This window comes from Chroicocephalus ridibundus, chromosome 2 (assembly GCF_963924245.1).
Source record: "Chroicocephalus ridibundus chromosome 2, bChrRid1.1, whole genome shotgun sequence".
Classification (NCBI taxonomy): domain Eukaryota; kingdom Metazoa; phylum Chordata; class Aves; order Charadriiformes; family Laridae; genus Chroicocephalus; species Chroicocephalus ridibundus.
In genome coordinates this window covers 75631058-75659039 of record NC_086285.1, presented here as the reverse complement: position 1 = coordinate 75659039, position 27982 = coordinate 75631058, and the positions used below count along the sequence as shown (strand labels likewise).

Sequence of the window (27982 nt, the reverse complement as noted above, 5' to 3'; positions counted from 1 at the left end):
TTAGGAAATACTGTTTAATGAAGTTTTAGGAAACACTGTAGGTTTAGGGGGTGTTTCAGAGCATTAGTTTTTCCACACTTGTATTCACATACAGGTACCTAAATAATTAGCAGTTTGATGATACCGATGTACTGAAATACTGAAGAAATCCACTACACAGTCAATTACGTTGGTATTCAAGTATGCCAAATAAGTGCAAAAATGTAATGTGAAAGCAACTGCAAATGCATACTAATTTAGGGAAGCAGAGCTCCCTCAGTCCTCCGAAGGTGAGGGTGTCACAGAGGTAGGTTGCTGACATCAATGGAGACCTTGGGCAGCCTTAAATTTTAGTGTTAACTTCAATCCCGTTATAACTAATTCGTATACCACAGTTTTTTGGGGAGAGGAGAAAGTTGTGTAGCTTAAGCAGCAACTAATTCACATTATATTTAGATAATAAATTTTATAGTGACGGAATAAATGGGTGTTTTTTCTGTGGTTGCCTCCTGTAAAGTGTCCAGGAGACAATGACTATAAAATGCAAGAGTTATTACGATCAGTCTACACAGCAACATTAGGAAGGGTTAACCAACATACCAATATAAGCGCTCTTACATGAAAAATAAAGAAGTTACAGTTACCTTGTCGAAAAGCCCTTATTCTTGTTTCATAGACAACATAAAACCAACACACGTATATAGTACAGAAGATCCTAAAACAAAATTTTGTAATAAGAATACTCGAAGGTTTGTAAGGTTCTCTCACTTGCGTGTGCTATAAAGCTTATTTAAAAAAACTCCACAAACAGCAGTTCCCTGAAACGAAGGTTTTCTTAACATCTTAATGAAAGTATTAAACTGCACAGACTGTGACAGGTGACAAATTATGAACTACTCTCACTTGTGCGTGCATTTTTGTTAACACGCTTACATATTGCTGTTTATCAAGTACTAGACTACCCCTAAGAAAATAAAAATCTGACCCTTAAATTCGTGCTATTGACACTAAACCTACAATATTCATTTGTCTACAAAAATCATTTTTAAAGTACACCTTTAAAACAAAGCTTAATTTCCATAGTTAAGAAAAAGAATAAGAAAATAAATCAAATCTTCCCCTAATGTGTGCTTCATTATCTGTCTTGTGTACAACAGAGAATAAATTAAAACGTAAATTATTGTGAACATTACACTCTCCAAAGAGAGAAAATAAAAGCAAAACTGGATTTCATAAACTGTTCAGCAACCTACATACTACATTCAAATTCTAGCCAGAAACTTTGGGATTGACTTTTCGTCTATTTATCTAAAACAGATGCCAAACAAATTATATTTACTATGACTTTACAGATGTATGGTATCTTTCACATAATTTGGTTTCCTGAAGTTCAATGTTTAGCAACAGAGTTTACAGATGGCAAAACTGAGACTTACCGAATTCCCCCAAGCCAGTAAATGTTCTGTAACTACTTTTGTTTCAAAAGGTTCAAAAAAATGCCCCTCTTTTAAGCTTGATTGGTAACTTAACCTCACTGGAAAGAGCAACTTCTCTTAGTGAAAAGAATGTAAGGGAATATAAGAGTTGATAAACATAACGGGGAAAGAAAAGTGTATCAATCCCCTTGACTTAGTCAAATGCACTCTTGCATCAAATTTGAAATTGTAACCCTTTTTCATATCTTGTCATAAGACTTTGGCTTCAATGTGAAAGCAGATAGCCATGGCAGGCCACCCTTCTCTTTCAAGGTGCATCTGTTTGTCAAATTCACACCTCTCTACCTTATCCAGGAAACAATCAATCATACGTCAGCTGGGAATTTAAAAAAACAAAACTGTCACATGCAATAAATTCTCATAACTTGGCAACACTGGGCGTATATGGGTTGAAAGGCTTTGCTGACACACCAGAGTAGCTTGAAGTGCTGGAAACGGTGCACTTACGTTAGTGCAGCTCTCCACTCCACATATTGGTCTCATCGTGCTAAGATGGCTGTGCTACCCCGTGTTCTATTTTATAACAAACTTAACATGGCATATGCTAGCTACCAACTCAATAAGCAAAATTTAAGGCACATTTTGTGTCTGTGCTTTGATTACACGCTCCTTGGAACAGCAATTCTTCCTCAATGTCTGAAAAACATTTTGCACATCTTGAATACTTTCATAAACTATTATTTTTGGCAGAAGGCAATCCTGTGAGATATTTCAATTCCTTGTACATTCTTCCTGACTATACAATTCCATGATCCAATTTACTTCTGTCTAATTTGAAAGAACACACACCAAGATGCATCTAAGGGACACAACAACAGCGACAAAAAAATCATGGCCACATGCAAAGAACGAACTGTTAAGGTGATTAGTATTTTTGAAGTGCTATTATTAAATATATAACATGAAAGAGATGGCAAGTGATTCAAAAGTGAGTTGAATATGAAAGTGAGAGAGATAAATGGACTTAAGTCTTCCTAAATTTATGACAAAAAAGACAGACTGGTAGTATATTGTCTCCCCTGTCATTAAATAAAGAAAATTGTAATCTGTACCCTAATCCTCTTAAGTTCATCACGGGACCACACAGAGACTGACGCAATACATATTCCAAATAGATTAACAGTTGCTGTTATTCTTTACTCCAATATTGAAAATAAAGATTTTTGATTTGATGATACCAATTTAGAGGGCTTCCACGTCTCTCTACACCACTATGATATGGATGGCCACAGGTCACTAGGAATTTTGTATTTCACCAGAGAATAAGCAAATAACAGCTACTCACACCACTGTTCCAATCACAACTTTTTCATTCTCTGTTCTCACCCTGTTCAGGTCTAAAAGACTGTTCCCCCCTTCTAAAAGCACAAACTCAATCTCATTTTTGTTACTTGCAAGCAATAATCAAGAAGAGTAACACCGTAAGATTTCCATAAAAATTTCAATCATTACAATAAACATCAAGTTCTGTGATGATCTAATCAATAACTTAAAAAAAACCCAACATTTTTTATTTGAAATGAAAAAGAGTGACAACATACCATATTCTAAACATTCCACCTTTAAAATCGCAGTTTGGTCAACCAGTTGCTGATTAGGTTCCATTAAACGTTAATACAGTATTACATTTAAATTATCCTGCCTCGACAATTAACAAAGACAAAGAATCACTAATCTTAGATCAGCCGCACGGCCAATATTATTCAAATGCCCAAATTAGTCTTCTACTGTGTCCCCATTTGGAGTGCAGCTTCTCAGCAGTCTGCCAGGAGCTGCTGTCCTTCATTGCCTGATAATGCCATCTGACAATGGCCCACAACACCTTTTACGATGAATTCAAGTGCTCTGAAGAAAGGGCTCACAAAAATGTGCATTTCTAGCAGTCTGCAAGCAGACAATATGCCTTCAGCTCCTTTGGTTTTAATAATGTTCCCTTTGGAAAGTGAATCAGTTGAAGACTGTTCCAATAAAATAATAAGTCATAGTCTAGACGAAGCACAAAGCACTGTCTATACAGTTTGTGACAACGTCCTTGTTTTTCTTTCTTCCACACTTTTTTTCCAAAGACCATCCAGTGAAGGTAGTTTGATTTTATCCATATTCTTACTGTAAACATTAAGAAATATACCAAGGACAACCAGTAAGCCTGACCACACGTACCTAAAGAGGAGGTGAAAAAAAGTTATCATTAGCACTTTATCTGTAGTGATCACATAGCAATATTTGTGGATGAAATAAAAATAAATCCCCTACGTTAAGGAGAGAAGAGTTTTTAAGGGAAAAAAACCCCAGAAATTAGTGGTCTCTGAGGAAGAATTTGCTTGAATCTTTACTGTTACTATCCTTCCACCCTTCCTTTTCCCACCCTGTCTGCAGAGCTTATTAAGGTGCATTTGTACTTAATAACTAAACAGTAGTTGTTCTTTCTCACATGAATACAGTAGTCCTGAGGGGTTTTGGTATGTTTTTCCTTTCTACAGTTATGAGAGCTATACTCTCTATTACTGCTCAAAAATGTGTTCTCACTCAGAGCCTTATATCCATACTTCCCAATGCAAACTTAAGCCTCAAGATTTTAGCTGGAGTAAATTCCATTTGGGCATTTGGCTGTAAGCTTAGTTCTTAAGTCTCAAATAATAGATAGCAATAAAATTGAATACTATTTTGTTTCAAACCAGAAGCCATTAACAAAAATGTAGCCGCTTAGCTGCACTTTTCAATGTAAGTTCTTCCCTGAAATTAGAAAAGGGAAGAAGCCCAACCTCAAAAATCTTGCAATTTAACATATCAAGGTAATAGAAGCTTGCAGTTATTTAAAAAGGCTAGCTAAGAACTCAAACCTGAGCTCGTAAAAGGGGAAACACTACTGTAACGGAGAAAATGCCTTCTGTTAGACAAATCTTCCTCCACAGAAATTACTCGAACAATTTATTAAGTATAATAAGCACTAGAAATTATCTAATATTTTTCTTAATAAAACAACAAAAAATGCCAACACAGGGAATAGCTTGTCTTCAAGACCACAAGGAAAATGGAAACTATTTTCTCTAGTACGATTAGCATCAACAAGCCAATCAATATTTACAGCAGTGGGCTGACATTTGTAGAAGATACAAAATGAAAAGCATTAAAGCCTGAATGTGATCAATTAGTGTTATATTTCCGTGATCAAGAATGTAATTTTGTATAAAATACACAAAAACCCCATTTAAAACTATAAGTACTTACTGGAATGTGAACGGCTTTGCAAAGAACAAAAAAGAAAGCACAATGGTCATTGCTTTTCTTCCTGTTGTTACTGCAGAGGAAAAAAAAATATTTCTTTAAGAATTCAGTTACAGCAAAAGAACATATTGCAGTCTTCAGTATTAGCAGATAACCTCATGACATAATTAGGTGTCCAGCTAAAACAATGATCATCCTTGGTGCAAACACAGACTGCAGATGCCCCGGTTCGGTGCAAAACAGACCTAGAACTATATGCTGTTTGAAACAAGTATACCGCATCAGTAGTATCAGCTCCATTCACAGTATCCGCAAACAGAGAAACTTCCAGAACAAGACTTACTATTTAAGTAACTTCACGCTAATCAATTCACAATATCTGAAAGCAACAAACACGCCTTGCAAGTAACTGATGGTATAAACTAATCTGTTTGTGCAGAAAGAAGTAGCATCACTATTTGGATACACCAAATCTCTTGCCACTTCTACTTCACATTATTACAGTTCAGTGGTGTTTTGGGCTGTATTTTTAAGTGGAATGGGATCAGCATCTCGCCATTCTTCTGAAGGTACTGAAAATTTATCTAACAGTGCAAAGAAATAAAACTTCAGTCAGAAACGTAAAAGACCAAGGATGTCTGAGTTCAATGACTATGCATTAGGAAGTTTTCATCAAAAGCATTAAGAGACTTTCTTCTACATGTGATCTTATCTCTAGAAAGAATCAAGGTAGTAAGAAGAGTTGAAAATACAACGCTGTTACCAAAATGGAAGTAAACTATCTGTTTGGGTTATTCTCAAATTAACTATAGCCACAATAATTATTTGAACAATTTCAATGCTATCTGCTATGAACGAGAACACAGCGTTGCTAGGAAATTGTGTACTGGGAAACCTATATAGTTTATCACTGAAACAAAAAATCAACAAATGACTGAAAGTTATAGAAAATGTTTATAAGAAAGCAATAATGCAGCCAGGTGCACCAGTTCAGCTATGGAGGTTAAGGGCCTGAGAAGGTGTTGTATGATAGTGCAGGCTGCTCACTTAAGAAAGACCCCAGTACAATTGTCTGTATGTAAAGAAGAACTACATTTTTTTTATTAACAGAAAATATTTTGCTCACCATGAAGTACTTTTTACTACACCATACTGGAAGGCCTTACTTGTATAGCTACATCCACGCTAGTCTTACTGTAACATACTGACCAGAGGAACCAATGACTACCGATGTATATTGATGCTGTTATGGTATTCATGCTGTTATGGCTAGTAAGGTAAGTTTCATTCTCCCCAACCCTCCCCCACAAACAAATATTTACCTAAAAGCATGTTTTGTAGTGGAAGAAACAGCCTTCACCATTGCTTTATCTGATCCAATCTCAACTTTTTAGCAACAATTTTCTTTACATTTTAAGAAATTTATGCGCATCAAATAAAATGATTTTCTATTACATGAAAAATTAAAGGAGAATGAAAAAGAAAATTGAGTTTTAATTAGAAAACAGTTTACAGATGAATAATTTAAAAAATGGTTAAATTACTTCAGTTTTTCTAATTACGATTATTTCTGTTCTTTCAAATCAGTTATTAATTAAAATATTTATGTAACCATTTCCTTCTAAATTAAGTGCCTTTTCTTCTTTTTCCCAATTAAGTCTGATAATTTCTCATTCTGCTAATAGAAATACAATTTTCATTAAACTCTTTCACCCCACTACCCCCCCAGAAGGGGGAGGGTGGATGGGGGGTGGGAGGGACAGTAATGAATGTGGTGTTCTTCCAAGGCACAATAAACATTTTCACATTGCTACAGGCAAGATGTAAAGGGCTCAAGTGTTAGGATTGTCAAGGTCAGGCATAAGAAAACCTGGGAAGAGTTTGCTATTCCACAGCATTTTTAAACATTTTTTTAGCACAGGAAGACTTTTTAAGAGCTATTTTAATACTTGAACCAACCCTCTCATCTGGGCCAATTTCCAGTGAGGAGGCGTACTGAACTTTGTTAAAAACAAATGAGACACGGAAGTGCTGCAGAGGCAACAATTAACGGGAGAGCAGAGCATGCAATCCTCAGGTCAGAAAACAACCATCTGTATTTTCCTCTCCACTACTGCGAATGAAGTAGAGCATCACTCGACAGAAACCAGCTTTTAGGGGTAGAGGGAAGAGAGGAAAGTGGCTCCAGCTCCATGGCATCTGATACACCTTTCCCCTTGCAGGCCCCTTGTGACTAATGTTTGTCATTTTAAGAAAAAGTAACCTGAGGAAGGAATGAGCCTGGTGTAACTGTTCTCCACAGACTACTGTAATGACTATATAAATGATAGGGGAGGCTAGATGGGCAATGACTGATTTTTGAAAAAAGCACTCAAATTTCATTTTAAGTTTGGAAGCAACAATTTTCTACAGACAAACAATTTCATGTTCTATAGCAGCTGCATATAGTAAAGAGTAATTATTTCAGGGACAGCCTGAAAACAGGTGTACTGTAAGACGCTGAAAAATTATCAAGTGTCCGACTTCCTTTAGAGTTTTTAGATACACCAAAAAATATTAACATTACAATTAACTACTGTTGAAATGAACAGCAGGGTCATTTCCCCTTATTCCAACAGTTGAGGACATTCTGATATGTAAACACTTTGTCACTTGACTGTTCTACGAACTCATAATGATACAGGTTAAAAGTATTCATTTGTAATACAGTTACGTCATTTGGCTGGCCACGCTGCGGTAACGTCACATACTAAAATATGCCACAGCTTCACAAATACAGATGCAAGGCACAATAAACTAATGCAAATAATTTCTGAGCCACAATTTCTGTTGCGTCTCTCTTACTTTGATTTAGTCACTTTCTGTACTGCTTCTTCCATTAGGAATCTCAGGCAGACAATATAGCAGTAAGGTCTGAACACGCTTCCTTCTCTGAAGCCATACAGTTGTCCTTCCACACAGAATGTCTTTAGTTCCAATGCTTCTCATTGTTTCTAAGGCACACATCAGCCAATGCCTTAGTAAAGACCAAACATAACCAGATGACATTACTTGCCAGTGCAGTGCTGAGACTCATTGTGCTCAGTGGCTTCCTCATTCATAGAAAGCCAATCTCAGCTAGTAGTATTTCAATCTCTCCACGTGATTTTTCCAGATGACTGGTTACTCAACGTGAAGAATATGTCCGGTTGCATACGGGATAAGAGTCAAGTTTGAATATCTACAAAGGTTGAAAATCTGTAATGGCTGGACTAGATCTCCAGAGGTCCCTTCCAACCCCTACCATTCTGTGATTCTGTGACTGTCTCTTGCTTCACATCCTCCTTTTCCTCATCCGTTTGGACACATACCTGGGGCATGTCCGATCTGCAGATAGGTCTCACTTGCGTTTATTGCTGGGAAATTATTACATTATTAGGTGAGAACACCACATCACAGAAACTTTTTATTTGTGCACGAACTATCACAGGCACAGACAAGACAGCATTTGGTGACTTTCTTCGCCTGGAGAAGATTCCATTAACTTTTATCATAGAATGGTTTGGGTTGGAAGGGACCTTAAAGATCACCTAGTTCCAATCCCCCTGCCATGGACAGGGACACCTCCCGCTAGACCAGGTTGCTGAAAGCCTCATCCAGCCTGGCCTTGAACACTTTCAGGGATGGGGTATCCACAACTTCTCTGAGCAACATGTTCCAGTGCCTTACAGTGAAAAATTTCTTCCTGATATCTAATCTAAACCTACCCTCCTACAGCTTGAAGCCAGTACCCCTCATCCTATCACTACACCTTTGTAAAGTCCCTCTCCAGCTTACTTGTAGGCCCCCTTTAGATACTGGAAGGCCGCAGTAAGGTCTCCCCAGAGCCTTCTCTTCTCCAGACTGAACAACCCCAGCTCTCTCAGCCTGTCTTCATAGCAGAGGTGCTCCAGCCCTCAGATCATCTTCATGGCCTTTTGACATTCTTTAGGGCCTTGTATTGTTCCACATTCACGTGCGGTTAGCAGATGCACACGTGAGTGGCCCAAATCTTTTCAACATGTTACTGATCAGAGTTGTTTACATGTGTTTCTTCTGACATGGCTGATACACTCATATGCTGTACCAAGCATTTAACAGAAAACATGACTGCTTCCATTTTTTGTCGGACAATTACATCAGATGTCTAGAAGAAGATCTGAAAGACTAGATAGACTCTGCTTCTGTCATTAACAATAGGCTTATGCCCGTCTCAGGAATACACAAGTGACTGAATACACAGCCCACTAGAAGTTTGTTTAGTTCAAATCCTGACTTTCAAAACTAACACACATCCTTTATTCCCTTCAACTCAGTAAAAAGAACTGAGCAGACCATCACAAAAGTCAGAATTTGTTCCACTTGAGTTTATTCTCAACTGAGTCTGGAGAGTACATTTACTATTGCTAGAGCAGCATTCAACTGTGAGAGTGTGGGCATTCAGAAGCTTCAGGGGAGTTCTTCATAGTTTTTCTAGCAACAGAATTTGCTGGAAATCTCCATAAATTTTGTCCTTAGAGACTATGACACTGCCTACTATGCCTTACTGGAACATCCTTACCTTTCCTTCCATGTTTCAAATTACACCTTTTTCTTACACCTTGCTATACATTTCCAATGCAATTCCTCTGCCTAGAACAGTGTTGTTTCTGCATTAAAACATAGCACAGGCTATATGCACGAGATCACAGGCTCCTCAAGGTTGAAACTGTGGCACAGAAGGAACCAGGAAGGTGTCAAACACGCACTACTAAGGAAGATCCATACTACACAAACCACAATCAGTCAGCACAAAGAACAGGAAAAAAGCCACAGTAAGAACAATCCTCAAAAACTCTGTCCTAAATAATAGGATTACTTTCTGGTTTTGTACCAAAAGCAGTAAAGATAGCATTTGTTCCTACCTGTTACAGCCAGAAGGGCACCAAAGATTTTAATCAAAGCTAGAACAAAGGATATGCCAAAATAACCAGTCAGGGAGAAAAGGAATGCATAACCGTACGTCTGAACTGGATGCTGCAACAATAACAAAAAAAGCCTGTTAGGAAAATGTAAAACAAACCCTGAGGTATTGCAAAATGACATAAAACTACAGACTTTAATCAACTGCTTGAGCAATAATAAGCTGTTCAACAATGCATTCATGCAAAGATCCTTATTTAATTTTAGTTAAATAATGGAAAAATAATAATGAAATTATAAGCTTATAAATCTGGTCCTGTGATTTTTGTTTTGTTTTTTAAAACATTACCCAATCTAATACATCAAAGACTGTAACAACTTGCTTAATATATGAATTATACAAGTCAACCAGTTTACATGATGAAAATATAACTTTAGAGAAGTGGTGAGATTTTCTAAACCATACAGAGCAATGTTTTCCAATGAGGTTCTTCATAGAAAAAAGGAAATCTTTATACCTACCTTTGAGCAAAATGTTACTGCAGGGCTTAATCCACTAGTGCATGTTAATCCAAATAAAATATACACAAAACCTATTGAATAGGAATACAAAACCTAGAATAGTTTAAGAGAAAATAATTACCAGGTGATACTATACAAAAGGACAAAATTAAATGCTTTCAAATGCTTGGCCCTTCTAACGTGCTCAACTTCTCAGAGTTGCATTTGCAGTGATTGAAGATATTTTTACTAGGATTTCTATAACAGCTGATGTACAGTGAAATGCGAACAGTAAGCGTTACAGACATTCCTCCTATCCACAACTACATAAAAAAAGTTTCATAAGCTAGTCAGTTAATAACATCCTGAGGTCAATATTGACTGCGGAGAATCCTTCAAATTCAGGATTTCACAGCCTAAATAAAACTTCACACAACTATGTAATTTAGTATTTTGAATAACATGCTAGATGTATTTCATTTTCTGCTACTTATCCTGCACAGTGAAGATCCACATTACATTAAATTTGCAAAGGATAGCACATAATCACCATGAACTGCTACAAGTTTCACATTAAGTTTCATCTGTGTTGCTTCAGTTCATGTACATGGTGTACCTGCATTATGGTTATAGGATACAAGACTTTCAAATATGACCAGCTCTGGCCTAGATCAGTACTCAGAACAGACTACACTCAGCAAACAGGTAAGCTCTTCATTTTATCTGTACCCATATTTAATTCTTAGCTTCATACAACGACAAAAGAATCTTTATCCTATCCTTTCCCATGTAGCGGCAACAATAGAGCTGGAATTTCCCATCCATACATCCCTCCGTGCAGCAGGAGGCATTCAGTATTTGGGCAACAGTTAGTGGCCTTTTCTTGTGAACAAGGGAGACAGTCAACAGACCTATTCTACACGTTACTAGCTTCAAAACTTGGTGTCAATTATGGCTGTACTTCTTTTGATACAGGTTTCATCAATTGTTTTCTTGCTGTACTATCTCAACTATTTGCAAAAATAAATCTACTAACAATTGATAACACCACCATGAGACAACTGCACACTTATCACTGCTCTACAAAAAGGAAGAGGAATATACATTTCAAGAACAGACCTGCTTTCAAACTCTTAAAAAACAATGATCTGATCTTCAGAGCTCTTATTTTACAGTGTTTTTACACACAAAAGGTAGTCTCTGGTTCTTCATTTACCTCTGCATCCAGCTTTTGTCCCAAACTACCCAAAGACCTCACTTTTCACAACCAGGAATGAGCACCACATTGCTAGTTCCTGGTTAGGCAGTGTGATATATGTCACCTACTTAGAATCACACACAAGGCAAATTCAGGTGTAACTTTCCAGAGCAGTGGTTACTATTTCAGCTGCAAGACATCTTTTTCTCTTTTCATAATTGCTTAATCCAGGGCAAATTCCAAATTCCTCAATGAAACAGAGATCCTGTGAATGACAGGTTCTTTTACTATTCAATTTTGTTTCCAGATCACTGTCCGTTAAACATGATCTCCAATTCAGAAGACCAGTTAAATTTTTACCCACAATCTCAAATCTAGAAAAATTATTTCTGAAATTCTGCTTGTACTTCTGCACTCAATTCTCCAAACAAAAACCTACAGTGTAATATCTAGGCCTCAAACAAACAAAACCTTTATATCCTTAATCACTACACTGATTCTCTACAAGTAGTATGAGTATACAATACAAAGACCAACATTTGCCAGACTAACGCAGAATAAAAAGGAAAGTTCTGGAGATAATAGGAGCTTCATAGGTAAGGCAGTTAACAACTGTCAGATGATTGTTAGCAAGATGCAGAGTGGCAAGAAAAAAGTTACAGATTGTACTTCGTTTTGGATTTCAGAGATTACAGCTATAGAAGGCTGCACTGGGTTGGGTGAGGTCCATGTAGCTAAAATCTCTGCCTCCAGCAGCAGTCAACAGTGAATACTAAGAAAAAAGTACAAAAATAAAAAAACAAGAATACGATGACACTTTTCAGGTATATTCCACTTTTCCAGAAACTTGCAGCTCAAACTTCTTGAGCCAACCTAAGTCACCTTCAGCCTTAAATGAAGCTCCCTTCTAACTATTTTTTTCTCCATTTATGAAGCTATTCTCGTAAAGGAGAAACTAGATTTTCTAGTTAAATTTCAAATACATGCCAATTATGCAAATTACATGTCAATATTTTTTTATTTGTGGCCTATTCAAATACTGTCTGTTATAAATGATTTTCTTGTATTTACTCAACTTTAGAGAAAAAGATGCCAAATTCAAACATAAATTTTGTCTATGAAGAAAAAAGTCAGACCATACGAACAGCTAATCTGCATTTCAAGTATATAAAAAGACTGTGCAAGACTTTTTCAAAATTGTGTATTTCTCTGAATCAGGAACACATCCATTGACCTATTCTGAAAGCCAGAGTTTTACGGATTTCAAAAAGCTTTCAAAAGCCAGCCTATCAAATGCTAGCACACTCTAGAATCAAAGTCTAGCAAGTAAGAAAAGCAACATGTTCCATGTAACAAATGTTCATCTATACCAGAAGAACAGTATTTATTTTTCAAAGACTTTTTTTCAGACTCCGTTGATTTCCGCCCTGCAGGGTAGACAAAGAAACTGTTGCTAGAAATGAGTGTTTCTACAGCTGCAATATACATTTGAAGTTGCACACAGAAAGCAGCACTCTTGAGAGGTTAAAAACTGAAACAAGCGAAAAAACAGCAAAAGCCCCCAAACAAACCATCAGAAACCCCTGAGAATAGTACACCAAGAGCCCCTCTTTACATATGTAAGAGAAAAACAGATTTAAGTTTCATGTTTTGTCATTGTATGCCTTGTCTATGATAGAACGTGTTCTTTTAAAATTGCAAATCTGGTATTTACCATTTCTGAATTAGAACCATTGTGCAACTTCATAGCTTTTTCCTGTACATTTCCTATAACTGCATCTGCGCAGAGGGCAAGGGATATTAGGACCACACCTGATGTAAGAAAACAAACAAACAAACAAAACCTGTTCAGAATATTTATCAGCAGAGTAGTGAGGAAAACCACTCTGTACCTATCCTGAAAAAAAATATCTCAGGAATAGAAAAATAATAAAAGCCCCTCTATAACATATTCTAAATGTCAGCAAGACTATTTCATTATACCAGCATAAAGCAGTGTCCACCCCACTCCCTCCACCAGTTAACTCCTGAGCACTATGTGTCTCTAAGCTTGATAGGAATATCTGGACATTGTTATAAAGAAGCCAGCTTCTTTAGTTTTTGTAGTAACAAGAGTGAAAGAACATCAGCTTCATTTATTTATGTATTCTTAATGAAGATAAATAACCAGAAAACATACTCTTTTGAGTAGTTAATCCTAAATTATTTTTTCCTGAAAAAGGGAAATAGAAGCGTTAGACAAATGCAGGAGGATTCACAGTGGGAATCTTTCATTACTGAAATACTGATTTTAAAAAAAACCTACTGTTCAGGTACAAACCCCATGTTTTTAGGTTATCATATTTGTTCACAACAAAGGCACTACACAGTCACTAACATAATCAGCTTTCCAATAACAAAAATTTATAACTCTTTATCCATGCCAGTCACAGTTCATGTCCCAACCTCCAAACTTCTATTATTTCATGACTGTAGCAACCTTTGTCTTTAGTGATGTATTCAGGTTAAAATACCACTTTTCCTAAATATACAACATTACAGAACATATCAGTCATCAAAAGCATGTTTACTGTTGCTCTAGTCTTCGTTCCTTAAAACACTCTAAGTGTCAGGGAAGAATGAAGAGTGGAAGACTAGAAACAAGCAGGGTTATATTTTCTTAATATTATGTTCTTACTATCAGAGGACTCAAAATAGGCATTGTGATGGACCAATTGGAATATAAGCTCCTGACAGAGGAAAAAATATCCCAGCTCTTAGGATTTTCAGAATTGAAAGATTTAACTTTTTTAAGACCAATGAAATTTAAGGTGGCATCTCCTTGGCCAACGTCTGGATACACGGGAACTTCCAAACCAGCATTTTTAGTTTGGGAACCATTTCCCTTCTAAGGCTAGACTTATGCAACTGAAGCAACAGAAAAAGACTCTCCATTATTCAAAGTTATCAGGCATTGGAAAAGGTATGAGTCAACGGAAGTGACATGATAAACTGAGTAACACTGGTTATGCTAAAGACAAGAGTATAGATATTTTAACTACATGGATTCAGCTCTGGTCCAGAGGTATAATTACATCTCCACCTCAGCAAGAGCCTTGCTGCAGATCACTTCTGTTATGGGACTCAGTACGTCCCCAATCTGTGCTCTCTATCATGCTGGTTCCAGCAGTGCTTAATGGCCCAGGCACATCACTGGACAAATGCATGGGTTCAATAGTGGATTGAGATTAAAAGGCTACCTAGAATCTGAAGTGTAAGTGTGCATGGAAAGGAGAACTGTAGGGACAAGACAAATGTTAATATTACCTATATACACCGTTTGAAGAGAAAAATTTTTCCGCTCATTGTGATAGTGCTGCACCTGCTGAGCAGCAGCAGCAAAACCATGAACGAGACCAGTAACGTTATGTAGCATGTAAAGCATGAAGAAAAATGACTGGAAGAATTGGTCCTAAGTTAGTTCCGAAAGAAATTAAACTTGAAGGTCTTGCACCAACAGACTTGACTGAAACGCTACATTACATTGTATGCCACACTATTAATGTGATGCTTGAAGTCATTAAAATATTAACACTGCTTATACATTTAGAAGTTATTGGATATTTATGTAAGTTCCTCAACAATACATTCTCACACTTGTAATCCCCACCACGCAAATGTGTTAGATTAGTAAACTGTTTGGACTTTACCTGCCCATTAAGACCTCTTTAATACTCCACATTTTAGAAGCCTGCCATACGTAAGATTAGATGACACAGTAGAGGTAACCAACCAAGTAATATCATCTTAAGAACAGTGAAGCTAAGGGCAAAACACCTCAGTCTGCAAAAGACTAAACTGCACCTATACAAACAGTTTAGGGCGGAGGAATGTGCATTCAATTCGCTTTTTACTGTGTCTTCACTGAAAATAGTTAATTTCCACTTACGCCTGTAATGGCACAGCAGCAGAATTTCCCGTAGCACCAATGTTACAAGACTGTCTCCTTCTGCACACCCTTCTCTTCTGGTTTCTCTTTTGAAAGTCCTGTATCTATATTCACAGCTATTTAGGATATCTGCCGTTACCTCTCCAATTTGACAATGCTAGGAGATGCTTTGAGCTCTTAGCACCAACTCCATCTTGAAAAGTATACCTCTTCCTTAGTTACAAATATGTACCTGTTCTGGCAGAAGAGAGTTTCTGTTTTCTTGGCTGAAATCTTTCATGTGTAAACAAAATCTATGTAGATTCCTTTTTTGGCCCAGCAATACTGAGATTAGATTTCAATGGGGGGGCGGGGAGGGGTGAGAAAAAAAGAAAGGAAAAAAGAAAAAAAAAAGAAAAAAAAAAAGGATTTGTAAGATTGTTCATCCCAATAATATTTTATGTCTGCTCATGCTCCATTTTTAGTATTTGCATCAGACAACAAAGATTATGAGTTTTGTTTAACTTCACAGCATAGTTTTTCCTCTCTTAGAACTGTGAAATGTAAACAGCTTTGTTCTTAACAAGTTAGAAGTAGTTCTATGAAATCATGCTAGAATCACACTAGTTTACATGGAAACAGTTCTACATAAACACACATGGATCACTGGAACGAACTCAGGAATTTAGGGGGCAGTAAGTTGGGAGTATCATAAAACTGCAACTTAAGAAAACAGTAATTTAATTTGCTGTTTATGTTTTTAAAGTTTTAACATCCTCAAATACTTTTTTATTTCTTTGAGGATACTATATGAAGATACAAAATTAAATTCTGCCGTTTTCAGTTCTTATTCTGTGATTTACATCAAGAAAAGTGTAATTATTGAAAAGAATACGCCATTTTGCAGAGTGAGCAACATTTTTAATAATTCTTATCACTGGTTTTACAATTGGGCAGCTATGTATTTCTGCAACACCAAAAATCAGTACATTTCTTGAAGGAAGAGACCATCTATTTCCATAATTCATCCTAGAAAAGGAAAAACTCCACCTTTCCCATTATGAAAAGTTTCTTCTGGTTAAATTAAGTGACATGGGAATAAAACAAAACAGGCAAGAGGGAACAGAGAAATACAGAAAGAACCTTCTCAGAAGGTAAGCAGGAGAATTTTGAATTACCTTCCTAAGGGGAGATCCAGACTTCTGAATTCTAGTTCTGTATTCTGTTTTCACAGAAATAACTTCCTCCAAATGGTAGTGCTCTAAGCTTCAATATATACAGACTTGTTTGAAGTGTTCAGAATAAATTAACAATGAAAGACAACCCTGTTTATTCTCTGAAGACATTATGTTTTTATCTTGTGTTTTGCAGATCTTTGAGAGCATCAGGACTTTGCTACATTTGCTGCACTTTACCCCAGCCGATTCAGTTGAAGAATCAACTTTCTACATGTTTTCAGAATTAAGTCTAGCATGTATTTCAGACAATTCAAAGTTTAGAAAAGGAATATATTAACATGTGAATGCACTTAGAGGCTATAGTCAAAACATGCTGTAATGGTAACACATATCCATACATCACAAACACTAGACCATAATTACATGCATACCAACATCATACTGTACTCAAAATATATTATTTTTTTCAAGCAGCCACCAGTTATACCACACATAAACACACTAAATGCACAGCAGATTATATAATTCACAGATTTTTGTAATTTCTTCCACTACCAGTAGCACTAAAATTACATTAAATGGCATGAGAAGTAATTCATGAACAACAAGGCAAAAGATACATACAGTTTAGACAACATCACAAACTGATCATTACTAACACTGGATAAAATAACATTTTGTGAAGAAAAAAAGTATTTTCCTTAAAACAGAGAATTTAATATTATTTTTAGGAACAAAACTTCTAAATCAGTGCCTCCACTATTAATAAATAAAGGTTTCATACTGAACGTCTGCTGTAACAGTTGTTGTAACTCATCTCAGCATTTCAAAAGAAGAATACTTTAAAAGTAGACTGTTCAAAAGTTTTTCAAGGTTCACTAGTAATCCGAACGCTGGCCAAGTAAATAACATGGATTTTATGAATAACCAATTCTCCCTTATTATTTGAGAAAGAAATTTAAGCAGGTTAAAATCTTTTCTTTCCTTCTAATTGTACATAGTATAGAAAAGTTAGAACGTGGGCACTCCTACTAAGAACTACCGCAAATTTGAGTGAGACTGTGAATTAATATAAAGTAAATGGTTCTGAAATGGAAAAAGACTTAAAGGTTTAATTAGAAAAGTCAGCTAATCTTTTGAAGTTTTAAAATGGTCAAACTGAACTTTATCATATTTATTTTAACAGATCTACTGGGAAGTAAGTATTTCTTGAGAATAAGCATGAGACATTTCAACCTAAAGGATGGCATTTCCAGAAATTTTAAGAACCTAAAAAGTAACACTCACAATAAAGGCGTCTTCTGCCACAGATACAATATGCCACTGCAAAGCTACAATGAAACCTTGTCCATGTGACCCATGAAGGCATTCCACCAAGAATTCTCAGAACTTCTATGGAACACTTATTGTAGGAAAAAACCCAAACATTTCATTAAATTCTAAAATATGATATATCTTTACCTGTCAAGTTGAAGTTTGGTGCAACTGTGCTGTCAGCTAAAGTAAACCATATTAATCCAAGGCTCATACATAGGGCTGCAGACACATCTGCAATATTATAACGTTTTCCTACAAAAGCAATACAAACAACATCAATGGACTGTTAATACTCTCAGAGTTTCATGTTTATCCTGTTTAGCAGATTATAAGGCAAAGGAAAAACTGTTCCAGTGTCATTCTTTTACTTAGCTGAAGACTTAATGCTCTCGCCTTTCATGACTGGAATTCATTTCTTCTACAACAGCAGTTCCTAACGTGTAGGAGGACCTTAACGGATACTATCTGATTCTTGAGATCAGTTTTAGGTTTACTCCTAATGACATAAAGCACATCCTCCCTGACAAAGCATCATCTCAGCAACTTCAGGACAGCTTAGATGTTTTCTTATGATTTTTCCCTCATGCAAGACATTTTGGCTGCCTTTATTGATTAGAGAGAAGTCATTCCCAACATCAACAGATGACTTGAGTACTTCTACTACATTGTCCCTTAGTTTGGGAGAGAGGCTGTGGAGGGGGATAGAGAGAGAAATAGAGTAGGGAAATGAAAAGGCAGGAGTTAGGACATCTTGTTTGATATAACATATTCCTTTTTCAGAAGCTGTACTTTCAATAGAAGCTTCCAAGGGAACTTTTTTGAACTGAATTTTTTTTTTTAATAAAGAAAAATAAAAAAAATCACAGCTTCTGAGAATACAGTACTACTACAACACAATACAAAATTTCACAGAGCTTTAAGGGAATACCAGTCTCTCTGCATTAAAATTATTCAAAATGACTCCTAATAAAAGGTAAATACTGTGTGCACATGTGCATATATGAACTTGTAACCTGCTCTGAAAGTTCAGCTTTCTATTGCAAGTAGAAGGCCAGAATTAACTACAGAAACATACCATTCTAGATTCTGTCCACTACACTTGCCCATGCAGAGCTTTACTGACTTAATGAATTCTTGTGTATCAAACAAACAGAAACTTTTATAATATACTTAAATATTCCAAAGCCAGAAATACTGAGGTATGTTTATTCACATAACTCTAGTCTTCATCTGTTGTTCTCCAGATCCCGTCTTCTGCTCTTGGAACGTAAACTATGACTTTAGCACTAGCCAAAGACATGTAAAGTCGGGTGTATTTCTCATTAAACATTTGATTAGAATTTAGGAATTTCAATTAGGAATTTAGGAATCAAGCTTTTCAAACAAGAGCAGGGGATTTCTTCACAAATCATGGCTAGATTATTTCCCCCCCCCCCCTCAAAGTTTTCCATTTCAGTATTGAAAATGTTTCATTTATGAAGTGATTTGGTTTAGAAAACAAAGTTACATTACTGAAAAATTAAGAAAGCCTCCAAAAAATGTTTTGTGAGTGACCTGTACAACTTATTTTTCACCACATTTTCTGTTCATCTAATTGTATTTGTACGTTTTCAGAGAAGGTGCTTCTGAAATTCATTTTTCCTCCTATAAGAAAAACACTACCTGTCCCTCTCTATCCAAGAGCCTCAGTAGCATTTAACAAAGTACAGGATTCCATACATGACTGCTTCCCAAAGAATCAACAAAAAAATAATCTAATAGCACGACTAACTTACCTTGTATAAAAACCCCGCCTATCATTACTGGAATCAGCTTACAGCACTTGAAGATGACTTGAGTAGGGTAATTCAGATATCCTAAAGAGGTATTTGACAAACCCATAGTTCCCACTGTTAAAAACGCTATTATCATGTAGGTTTTCCCAGGAATTCTACAAAATATAAGCATACAAATCTTGGTATTACAGACACATTTGGAGGAGATTTAGCTTGGAAAATTTAGATAAAGGAATATGTTTGTAATACAACTTCACCATTCTTCTCACTGAATCTCATTCCATAATACGAATTTTAAAATGCACACGGAATGACTGATTTCTAGTCTCCTTTCTTTCAACTACTGATAATAAACAGCGTTCAAATACAAGACAATAAAAAATTCATGGCTAGTGAAGTATTCAAGCAGTACTTCTTTAACCTCCTTCTGAGAGGGTATATTATTTACAGAAGAATCAAGACAACGGCTTCAAGTTACTTGTCAAAGGAAACAGAAGGTTGGTATACCAAGATATCCTGAATCTTAGTCCTCTCATGGCCACTGCATCAATTTTTTGGTGAAGTTTCCACACGAATGTTGACATTTTTAGAACGAAGGAAGTTGAAAAAAGTACTATCGTTTTATAAAACTCAACAAAACTAAGAGAGAAGTGATTCAGCTATCGTGAACAGAGGGACTCCTTTAACATTTTCAGATGTAATGTTTGCAATTTGATGAAATTATCATGTGACAACAGATGATGCAACAGTAATTTTTAGCAATCACTGTGCTCACTTTGTGAAGTGACTTTTTACAGTTATTGTTGTGCATACGTTCAGCTGGTTTTTACGCATCCTCAGAGCCACATTAAGCAACATAAGGAAATGTCTTGCTGTAACCCTGTGTTATCCATAACTCATTATGTGATCTGGGCATTCTCTGAGGCATGCAAGAAAAAATTAAAATTTAAGAAACAGAGAATTTAGCATAAAAAAGTAGGCAATGGACTTTTTTATGTCTACGAGAAGATACCTAGGTTATAGAAAATAAAATGTAAAATACATTTAAGATCTACATTTCCAACACGACTTACACATGGGTCATGCTTGGTAAGCATTAGCAACTATTTGGTAATCAAAACCTAAACACTAGTTACATAACACCCAAAAGGCAATACTATCTGATGCATCTCAGAAAGTCAGATAACTTGAAATATAACGTGTGAGTGTTTAAAATTAAAGCAATAATCTCTCAAAGTTATGTTGTTTGACTATGGAAGAATTCTATTACCTAAAAGCAATATATGCAAAATCAGACAAGGTTGACTACAGGTAAGGAAAACTAGTTATACACAACTAGGATATAATGCTTTAAAGCAATTTTAAAATTCACGTACACCATGACAGCCTCTATCCAAGCTTCCAGAGGGCAGTTTGCAGAGGCTGTAGGTGGGCAGGAAGCCACAGAACAGCCACACTGAGTCAGATCAAACTACCCCATATCCATAGGATTCAAGACAGCAAGAATCTCCCTGGTCAACGGCAGTGAAAAAATACAGAATAATTTTGTAGCAGGGTGTTACGAGTGCTATTTTAACTGAAAAATTCAAAACCTAAGCACATCCATTGAAGCAAATCTGCGCAGCCACGCGCAAATGGAGAGCAGACCTCTGACACTCACCAAGATGCACAGCAGGTTAGAGGAACCTCTTGGTAAGGATGTGCCAAGGTTTGAGAAAAAGGTATTCAATGAGAGATAGCTTGCTTCGAGTGCCGTGAAGTGCAGTCGGCCCTATTCTAGACGTGATAATCCCAAGCAACACAAACATGAGTCAGTCTGTAGCAGCTACCGTAAGGACAGAATATGCTCTCTCAGTGGGACAAAGTAACAGTACAGTCAACAAGACCACATACAGGTCTGAAATCTAAGTGGGTGCTTATATAACATTTTCTACTATTGTCCAGTAAATTCACATTATTTTAATTACGTAACTGCTACCAATGCCTCACAGTACTCACATTCAAACAACAGAAGTTAAATTCACCATAAATATGAAAACGTTTCTAGTTTGATGGATAGTGGGTAAAATGCCTGGAAAAACACATACCTTCTCCTTTTGTCCTGAATCAACTGCAATTCTATTAGTCCGAAAATGGAATAAAATCCAAATTGCACTAAAGTGAGGTACCAACCAAAAGGTTTAAAACCTTCCACTGAAAATATCAATTCCTATAAAAACAAAAACCCACGAAGGTCACATACATACATCAAAATATTAAATCGAAACAAAATCAACATTTTTTTTTTCTTCATGTACATGCAAATCTAGCCTTTGCAGCTGATGGTTATTAACTAGAATTTACCTGCCATATGTAACTTGGAAAATATTGAAAAAGACAATTTAGGTTCTCCAAAATGCAATGAGAAAATTTACTGCTGTTGTAAATCCACTGAAATTAATGGATGGATCCATCAGGGGAATACATTTGATCCATTAATGTTTATCTCAAATTATAGATGTTTCCTGTCTGCTTTTCAGTTGGTTTTCAGTTCATTTACTTCAGTAGACTGTTTTTATCCAGAATTTATAAATAGCTCACAATAAGGCAAACAGAAACTTTCCATAACAGACATATTTACAAGCAATATTCACCTCTTAGGAATGCGCACCTAGTATTGTGAGTGCCTATATTAAATAGCATTTGTGAGCTTATAAATTTTCAGGCTGTAGGAACATTTAAACCCAGAGCAATCTGTTATGGAAAAATACATGCACTGCATAAAGAATTATGTAGATATGTCAGTTATAGAAACAAAAGGCTACCTAATATTTTCCTTTTTGAGATTCTACTTTAAATTACTTATAACTTTTTCTAACTAAGTAACTTTATTTTAACAAACTTCTCAACTGTTTTTGAAAACTGCCTTGGAAACGCATTGATTTTAAGTTATCAACTTTTTAAATCACTACTTTATTGAGAAGACACACTGCAGTTAAAAAAAATTAAAAAAAGGAATAGAAATGTAACTGGTCAAGATAAGAGATAAAAGGTTAGCAGGAAGAGAAACCATTTAACTAAAATGGTATAAACATTACGCTTCTGCTTAACAAACAACCATAGTACATGTTTCAGCTCTGTTCTGAAGGGAGAGCAGAGAGAACAATAGACTATTATTATTGTACGGCACTCACGGAACTCAAGGAGAGCTAAAGGTTTCAACACCAACAAAGACTTGCATGTCAGTCTGTACGGTTCTACAATTTGTTTTCAGAAGACTATGAAATCACAGTTAAAAAATACACATTCAAAACAATACTGAAAGGTGTACCTTGCCCACAGAAGTAAAAGATCAAATTATGAAAGTCCAACTGAACCATACCTCATAGGCATATGAACGACAATGGAATTTTACATTATACAATTACTTACTGCTCTTGAATTCTGAAAGCTTGACTTTGCAATCAGTATCTATTTTAAATGTCTATATATATTAAAATACATACTGTGGTATTGTGCTATTGAAAAAGAAAAGGGGAAGGAGGAATTGGCCTGAGACAAGTTCATAGCATTTACCTGTAAATATCCATAGATGAGATAAAACATAAACACTCCAGAAACACAGATGAAAAATTGAGTAGGTTTGTTAAATTTGCTGAGATTCATTCCAAGAACTACAACATCATCTACTGATTTGATATGAGGAGACATAGTTTGAGATTTGGAAGGCACACTGATGGAAATGTATTTTCTTGATGAAGTAAATTTCAGATCCATGATTCCTATTTCGCTGCATTCGGTACTACTGCTATTTTCTTTCTGCTCTTCTCTTTCTGTGTGTCCTCTGTCTGAAAGCTGAAAGAAACAGTAAGGTCAGGTAAGACATAACATACAGCCTTCCACCAATAACAGTAAGCAAATGTGACATTTATATGTAAAATATAAAGGTTTAAGAGTTTTGTTGGATTGATGTTATATACAAATTTTATTTATCTTTTCTGATGTCCAAAGTTAACATCAGTTAATATCAGCAACTCTTTATGAAAGCACTTTTGCTTCAAGTGGGAAGCAACATTCCTACACTCTAACAAAACAACCACAACAACCAACCCCAAAACACCAGCAATGGAAAAACAGCTTCAGTTTCACAATAGCTCAAACTAGCCCTTTTACGCCAGTACTCACAGAAGCGACAGCCTGGGATGCAAGCGATCCCCATGATAAAATCACAATGAAAAAACTGGTATTGAAGCACTCTGGTTCTGTCTACTGTACTTCATTTTCACAGCGAAATACATCAGACTAGTCGACTACATGGGAAGCCTTGCTAAAAGCTACATATTTGAGCCTGATTGGTTACAAGCATTCAACTCTCATTCTCAAATTTATTCACTATTTCTCACACACTTCTGAGGCAAAGAACACGAAGATGGAAACAAGAAGATTAAGAAGCCAGTCTCTGAAATCAGACTGGTTATCTGATGGGGTCTATGGTATGGCAATATCTTTAATATTAACCACATGCAGCCATTTCCACATGTAATAGAAAACAAAATTGGATAACTGAAGCCTGGAGAAGGAATTTAGCAGCTTATCAGATTGACAGGCAAATAATTCTTTTCTCCAGCTCAGCAGAGTATGATGTTTGAGGCTTTTTTTTTCTCAGCGTCAAGATAAACACACTTGTCAGTCAGTTGTCCCAAGATTTTTAAATGTAGGTCAGCATGTAGTTCAGCAAGCAGTCAATAATTAAATTCTGTTTGTCTCAACTATTTAAGGGTTTGCTTTCTCCAGCTCAAAAATACTTCTGCTCATCACACGTGTATGAAAAATGCTTTTCCCACTGTTTTTAAATGGAGAACGTGCTAATATATAAAAGCTAGATCATGCAGTAAATGTAGTAAATGTAATCTGCATGGACACTGGTAATTTATTATACAATACAAGACATGCCAAGTTTAGCTGAAAAATGAAGGATTAGTACAAAACTTGCAATGTGGTTATGTTTCCTTTTTTGATACAGCCTACTATCAGGTCGGAACAAGAATAGCTTGGGGACTATAATAGGAGTTTCGGGACTATAATAATTATCTGTGTTTAAATTCAGAGCTCTTCAGTTGAAAACCAAAAGCAAGAGGTAGGAAGTTTACCCTTGTGGATTGTTAGCTAATTCCAAATTGAGATGGCCATAAAAAAAGGAAAAAGTTTAAGTAGACTCTTTTCTGTAAAAGCAGAAAAGTACCGATGTAATGCAATGAGGCACCAGTGAGCTTTCACATGCAATAACATAGCATTCTGATCACCCTCAAAGACAGATTCAAAGAAAAACTACAAAAAAGGTTATCAGGATGGAGGAACAGATTGCCCATCTTATGAACTAAAATAAGATTAAAACATAACTTGCCCAGCCTAGCAAAACCCTGATGAAAAGAAAATAGACTTGCTTTCAATAGAAGTATCACAGGGTTTATCATTAACAAGGAAAAATAATTCTAATTTTAAGGACAGTAACATGAGAGCAAACGGGCATGAAGTGATCATGAACAAACTTCTATCCGTAGGCTATCCGTATTCTAGAGCAGCCTGAAAACGAAAGAAGGAACAACTGAACTGTTTAAGGTGAAGTTTATGAAAGCAACCAAGGTAGAGCTGTTAAGATCGGGTGTGATAACTGCGCAGTACCTTTAGTCCTGTTTTATAGCATTCCACCACTATGGAAAGCAAAGTAAGATGCCTGTAGAAGATACTTGGTGATCCTTACTCGGTCACTAAACCATGATATGAACTAGTACTCCCCCCAGAACTGCACACAAAGTTAGGACTCCAAAGTTCGAACCCAAGGAGCAAATCACTATGAAGGAAAAACAATGTATTTAGAAATCTACCCATTGCTGACATCTTAGCTGAACTTGTATTTTCATTGGTGCTTGTTCAGGTCTTTCCTGTCCAGCGTACGCTTCCTCTTGAGAGGCACATAGCAGTCGTTAACGTCACATTTTCTCAGCAGGAACAAGAGCTGCAGAAGTAATCTGAGCATCATTTTTTACCTACACTGAAACACAGAGAACGGCATAGGCCCAGCAGAAGACACAGCCGTGTACTGTCATGTGTGCTTCAAGAGCCCAAAAATGGAGTGAATTGTATAATGCATAGTTTTGTACCTACATTTTCCACTCTGGCCACTAATTTAGACATTACTTGTCTAATAGCTGTTTTAGGATCAGAAGTAGAGGGAAGAAGAAACAGTAACAAGTGTATTTATGTATTTGGTCTGTCTGGGATGGAGTAAATTTTCTTCATAGCAGCTTGTATGGTGCTATATTTTAGATTTGTGACCAAAACAGTGCTGATAACACACTAATTTTTTACCTATTGCTGAGCAGAGCTTACACAGCATCAAGGCCTTTTCTGTTTCTCTGTCTTCCCCCCCTCCAGTGAATAGACTGGGGTGTGAGCAAGACACTGGGAGAGGGCACAACCAGACAGATGACCCAAACTAACCAGAGATACTCCATGCTATAAAGTGTCCTGCTCAGCAATAAAAAGGATGAGGAGCGGGGTTAGAGAGGTTAGCCATCATTTGCTCAGGAACTGGCTGGACATCAGTCTACCTGTGGGAGGAGTGATTGCCTTTACATCACCTGTTTCATCTTCTGTCTCTCTATTTCCACTTTTCCTCCACTTCTTAAACAATTTTTATCTCAACCCATAAGTTTTCTTGCTTTTACTCTTCCTTTCCTCTTCTGCCATGCCTCTGGGCGTGGGGGGAAAGTGAGCAAGCAGCTGTGTAGTGCTTAGCTGCCTATTGGCATTAACCCACACCACAATTAACATGATTTTTCTGATTTACAACTATTTATATTCAAAATATTTCCTTGGGAACACCATCAATTTTTACAGTCCGTCCATTTAATTTCTTGCAGATTACTGAGTGTACCACAAAAGTAGTAAGAAACAACATTGACAGCTCCAGTCATGCCCAAAGCCATCCATAGATGATGCATGGTAAATGTTTTTTTCTCTATTATGTTCTAAAGGAAAAAAAAAAAAATTGCCATGTTCAAGAAACATTTCAGGGAACATTATTTAACAACAAACTGTAAAGGTATGTATCCATCGGAAACACTCTCCACCAAGTAATTTCATTACCAACAGTGACAGAACTCTTCTGAAGTCCACTGTGACTTCCCAAACTCTTATTTTTCTAAGTATCAAAAATGCTATTAAACCTCTTCTCACCAAAATCCCTCAAGCAACTGATTCACTTTTTGAACAAACATGCAGGAAAAATCTGTTTTATGAAGAGTCAAGTAGCTTAAGAGCTGTCCTGATGTGTGTAAAATAGCATTTTCCTCTCCTTTTTTATCCTGTATGTAAAAATGTAAACAACACATTTTTTAGATCAAAGACTTTTTGTTCCTTCCCCTTTGAAAAAAAGTCCCATGCAGAGCACGATTTTAACCTTGCACACAAGTAAAACAGAGTGATTATTACAGGAAAAGGAAGCAAATGAACATGTAACTAGAAAAGCTAAATTTCTTTGGCCTCCAGAAAGTAACTCACACCAAGCATGGAAAAAACATCAGGAAGGAGCAGAGGCTTTTTTATTTGATCCTGAAGAACATCCATTAAACACATCGGTTTGGCAGAAACTAGTACCTCAGTACTCTCAGAAAAATTGCTCGCATGAGCCACACAAGGCAAGTTCCACGCTGGCCAAGCTCTATTTCCTTTGCAGCCAATTACGCAAAGCCCTGGTGGCAGGACAGCAGCTGGCACCGTAACAGGGACGCTCCGGGTTACAGAGACGCAAACGTGCATCTCTCGGAAACCCGAGCAGACCCTTTCCTTGGGGGTACCTGACTCCTACCCCAGAGGCAAAAGAGGGAAGGGGGACAGGGACCGGCATGATCCCTGAAGCTTCCTTCCTGCCCACTCGCCTGCGCCCAGCCCTCTGCCAGTCGAGCTGCTGGGGGCTGGCCCACGCCACGCCCCGAGGCCAGGACAGACGTGGCTCTACCCGAACACCTGCCAGCTGCCCCGAGCAGTGGCTGGGATTGTGGCTCCCGAGCACACACGGGCCGCCATTCCCTTCCCTTCCTCCCGGGGAAGGAAACGTCTCGCCGCGGGACACCGCCTCCTCGGGCCAGCCAAAACCCTCCCGCCAACCAGAACCAGAACCGGCCCCGGCCCCCCGCGCTCCTCACCGCCGCGGACATGGCCCCCCTGTTTGCCGCGTGACGCTCCCCAGGAAGCCACCCCGGCGCCTCCCCGCTCGCCCCCGATGCCCGGGGGAGGAGAGGCCCCGCCCACGGTACCTGTTGGGCGGGGAAGGAGCGGTGCGACGGCCACAACCCCCCTCCCCCCGTCCTCCTCCGCCAACCGCGGCGGCAACCCTCCCGCTACCTCCGGACCCGCGCCCTGCCGGAAGTGGCGGCGGGGATGCCAGGGGCCGGCGCGAGCACCGAGCGCATCGAGGGAGCGCCGCTCGCTCGGCGCTCCGCTAA

General features: G+C 37.3%; 1 protein-coding gene across 5 annotated transcripts; it reads right to left on the bottom strand.

Annotated features, from left to right (window-relative positions):
* Positions 1 to 27982, bottom strand: SLC35B3 (solute carrier family 35 member B3). 5 transcript variants are annotated; one of them, XM_063325934.1, is made up of 10 exons: positions 27794 to 27982; positions 23052 to 23330; positions 21584 to 21705; positions 19497 to 19651; positions 17866 to 17973; positions 13034 to 13131; positions 10143 to 10235; positions 9623 to 9734; positions 4704 to 4773; positions 1 to 3635 (listed from the first exon to the last, which is right to left on the bottom strand). In XM_063325934.1, exons 2-10 carry the CDS (start codon positions 23250 to 23252, stop codon positions 3485 to 3487), a joined length of 1110 nt encoding a protein of 369 aa, XP_063182004.1. In that variant the 5' UTR covers positions 23253 to 23330; positions 27794 to 27982; the 3' UTR covers positions 1 to 3484. The 5 variants fall into 5 exon arrangements, with proteins under 5 accessions (XP_063182004.1, XP_063182005.1, XP_063182002.1 ...); XM_063325935.1 differs by having other exon boundaries at positions 27882 to 27971; XM_063325932.1 differs by lacking the exon at positions 27794 to 27982 and adding an exon at positions 27683 to 27767.

What these genes read in the sequence shown, in the direction of transcription:
- SLC35B3 (XM_063325931.1), bottom strand. Translation starts at nt 25,396, where the DNA reads ATGAAAATACAAGTTCAGCTAAGATGTCAGCAATGG. An exon ending in TCATCTATGGATATTTACAG is followed by an intron (nt 21,706 to 23,051) that starts GTAAATGCTATG and finishes TTGTTTTTATAG; the next exon opens with GAATTGATATTTTCAGTGGA. An exon ending in TGCCCTTCTGGCTGTAACAG is followed by an intron (nt 4,774 to 9,622) that starts GTAGGAACAAAT and finishes TTTCCTCTGCAG; the next exon opens with TAACAACAGGAAGAAAAGCA.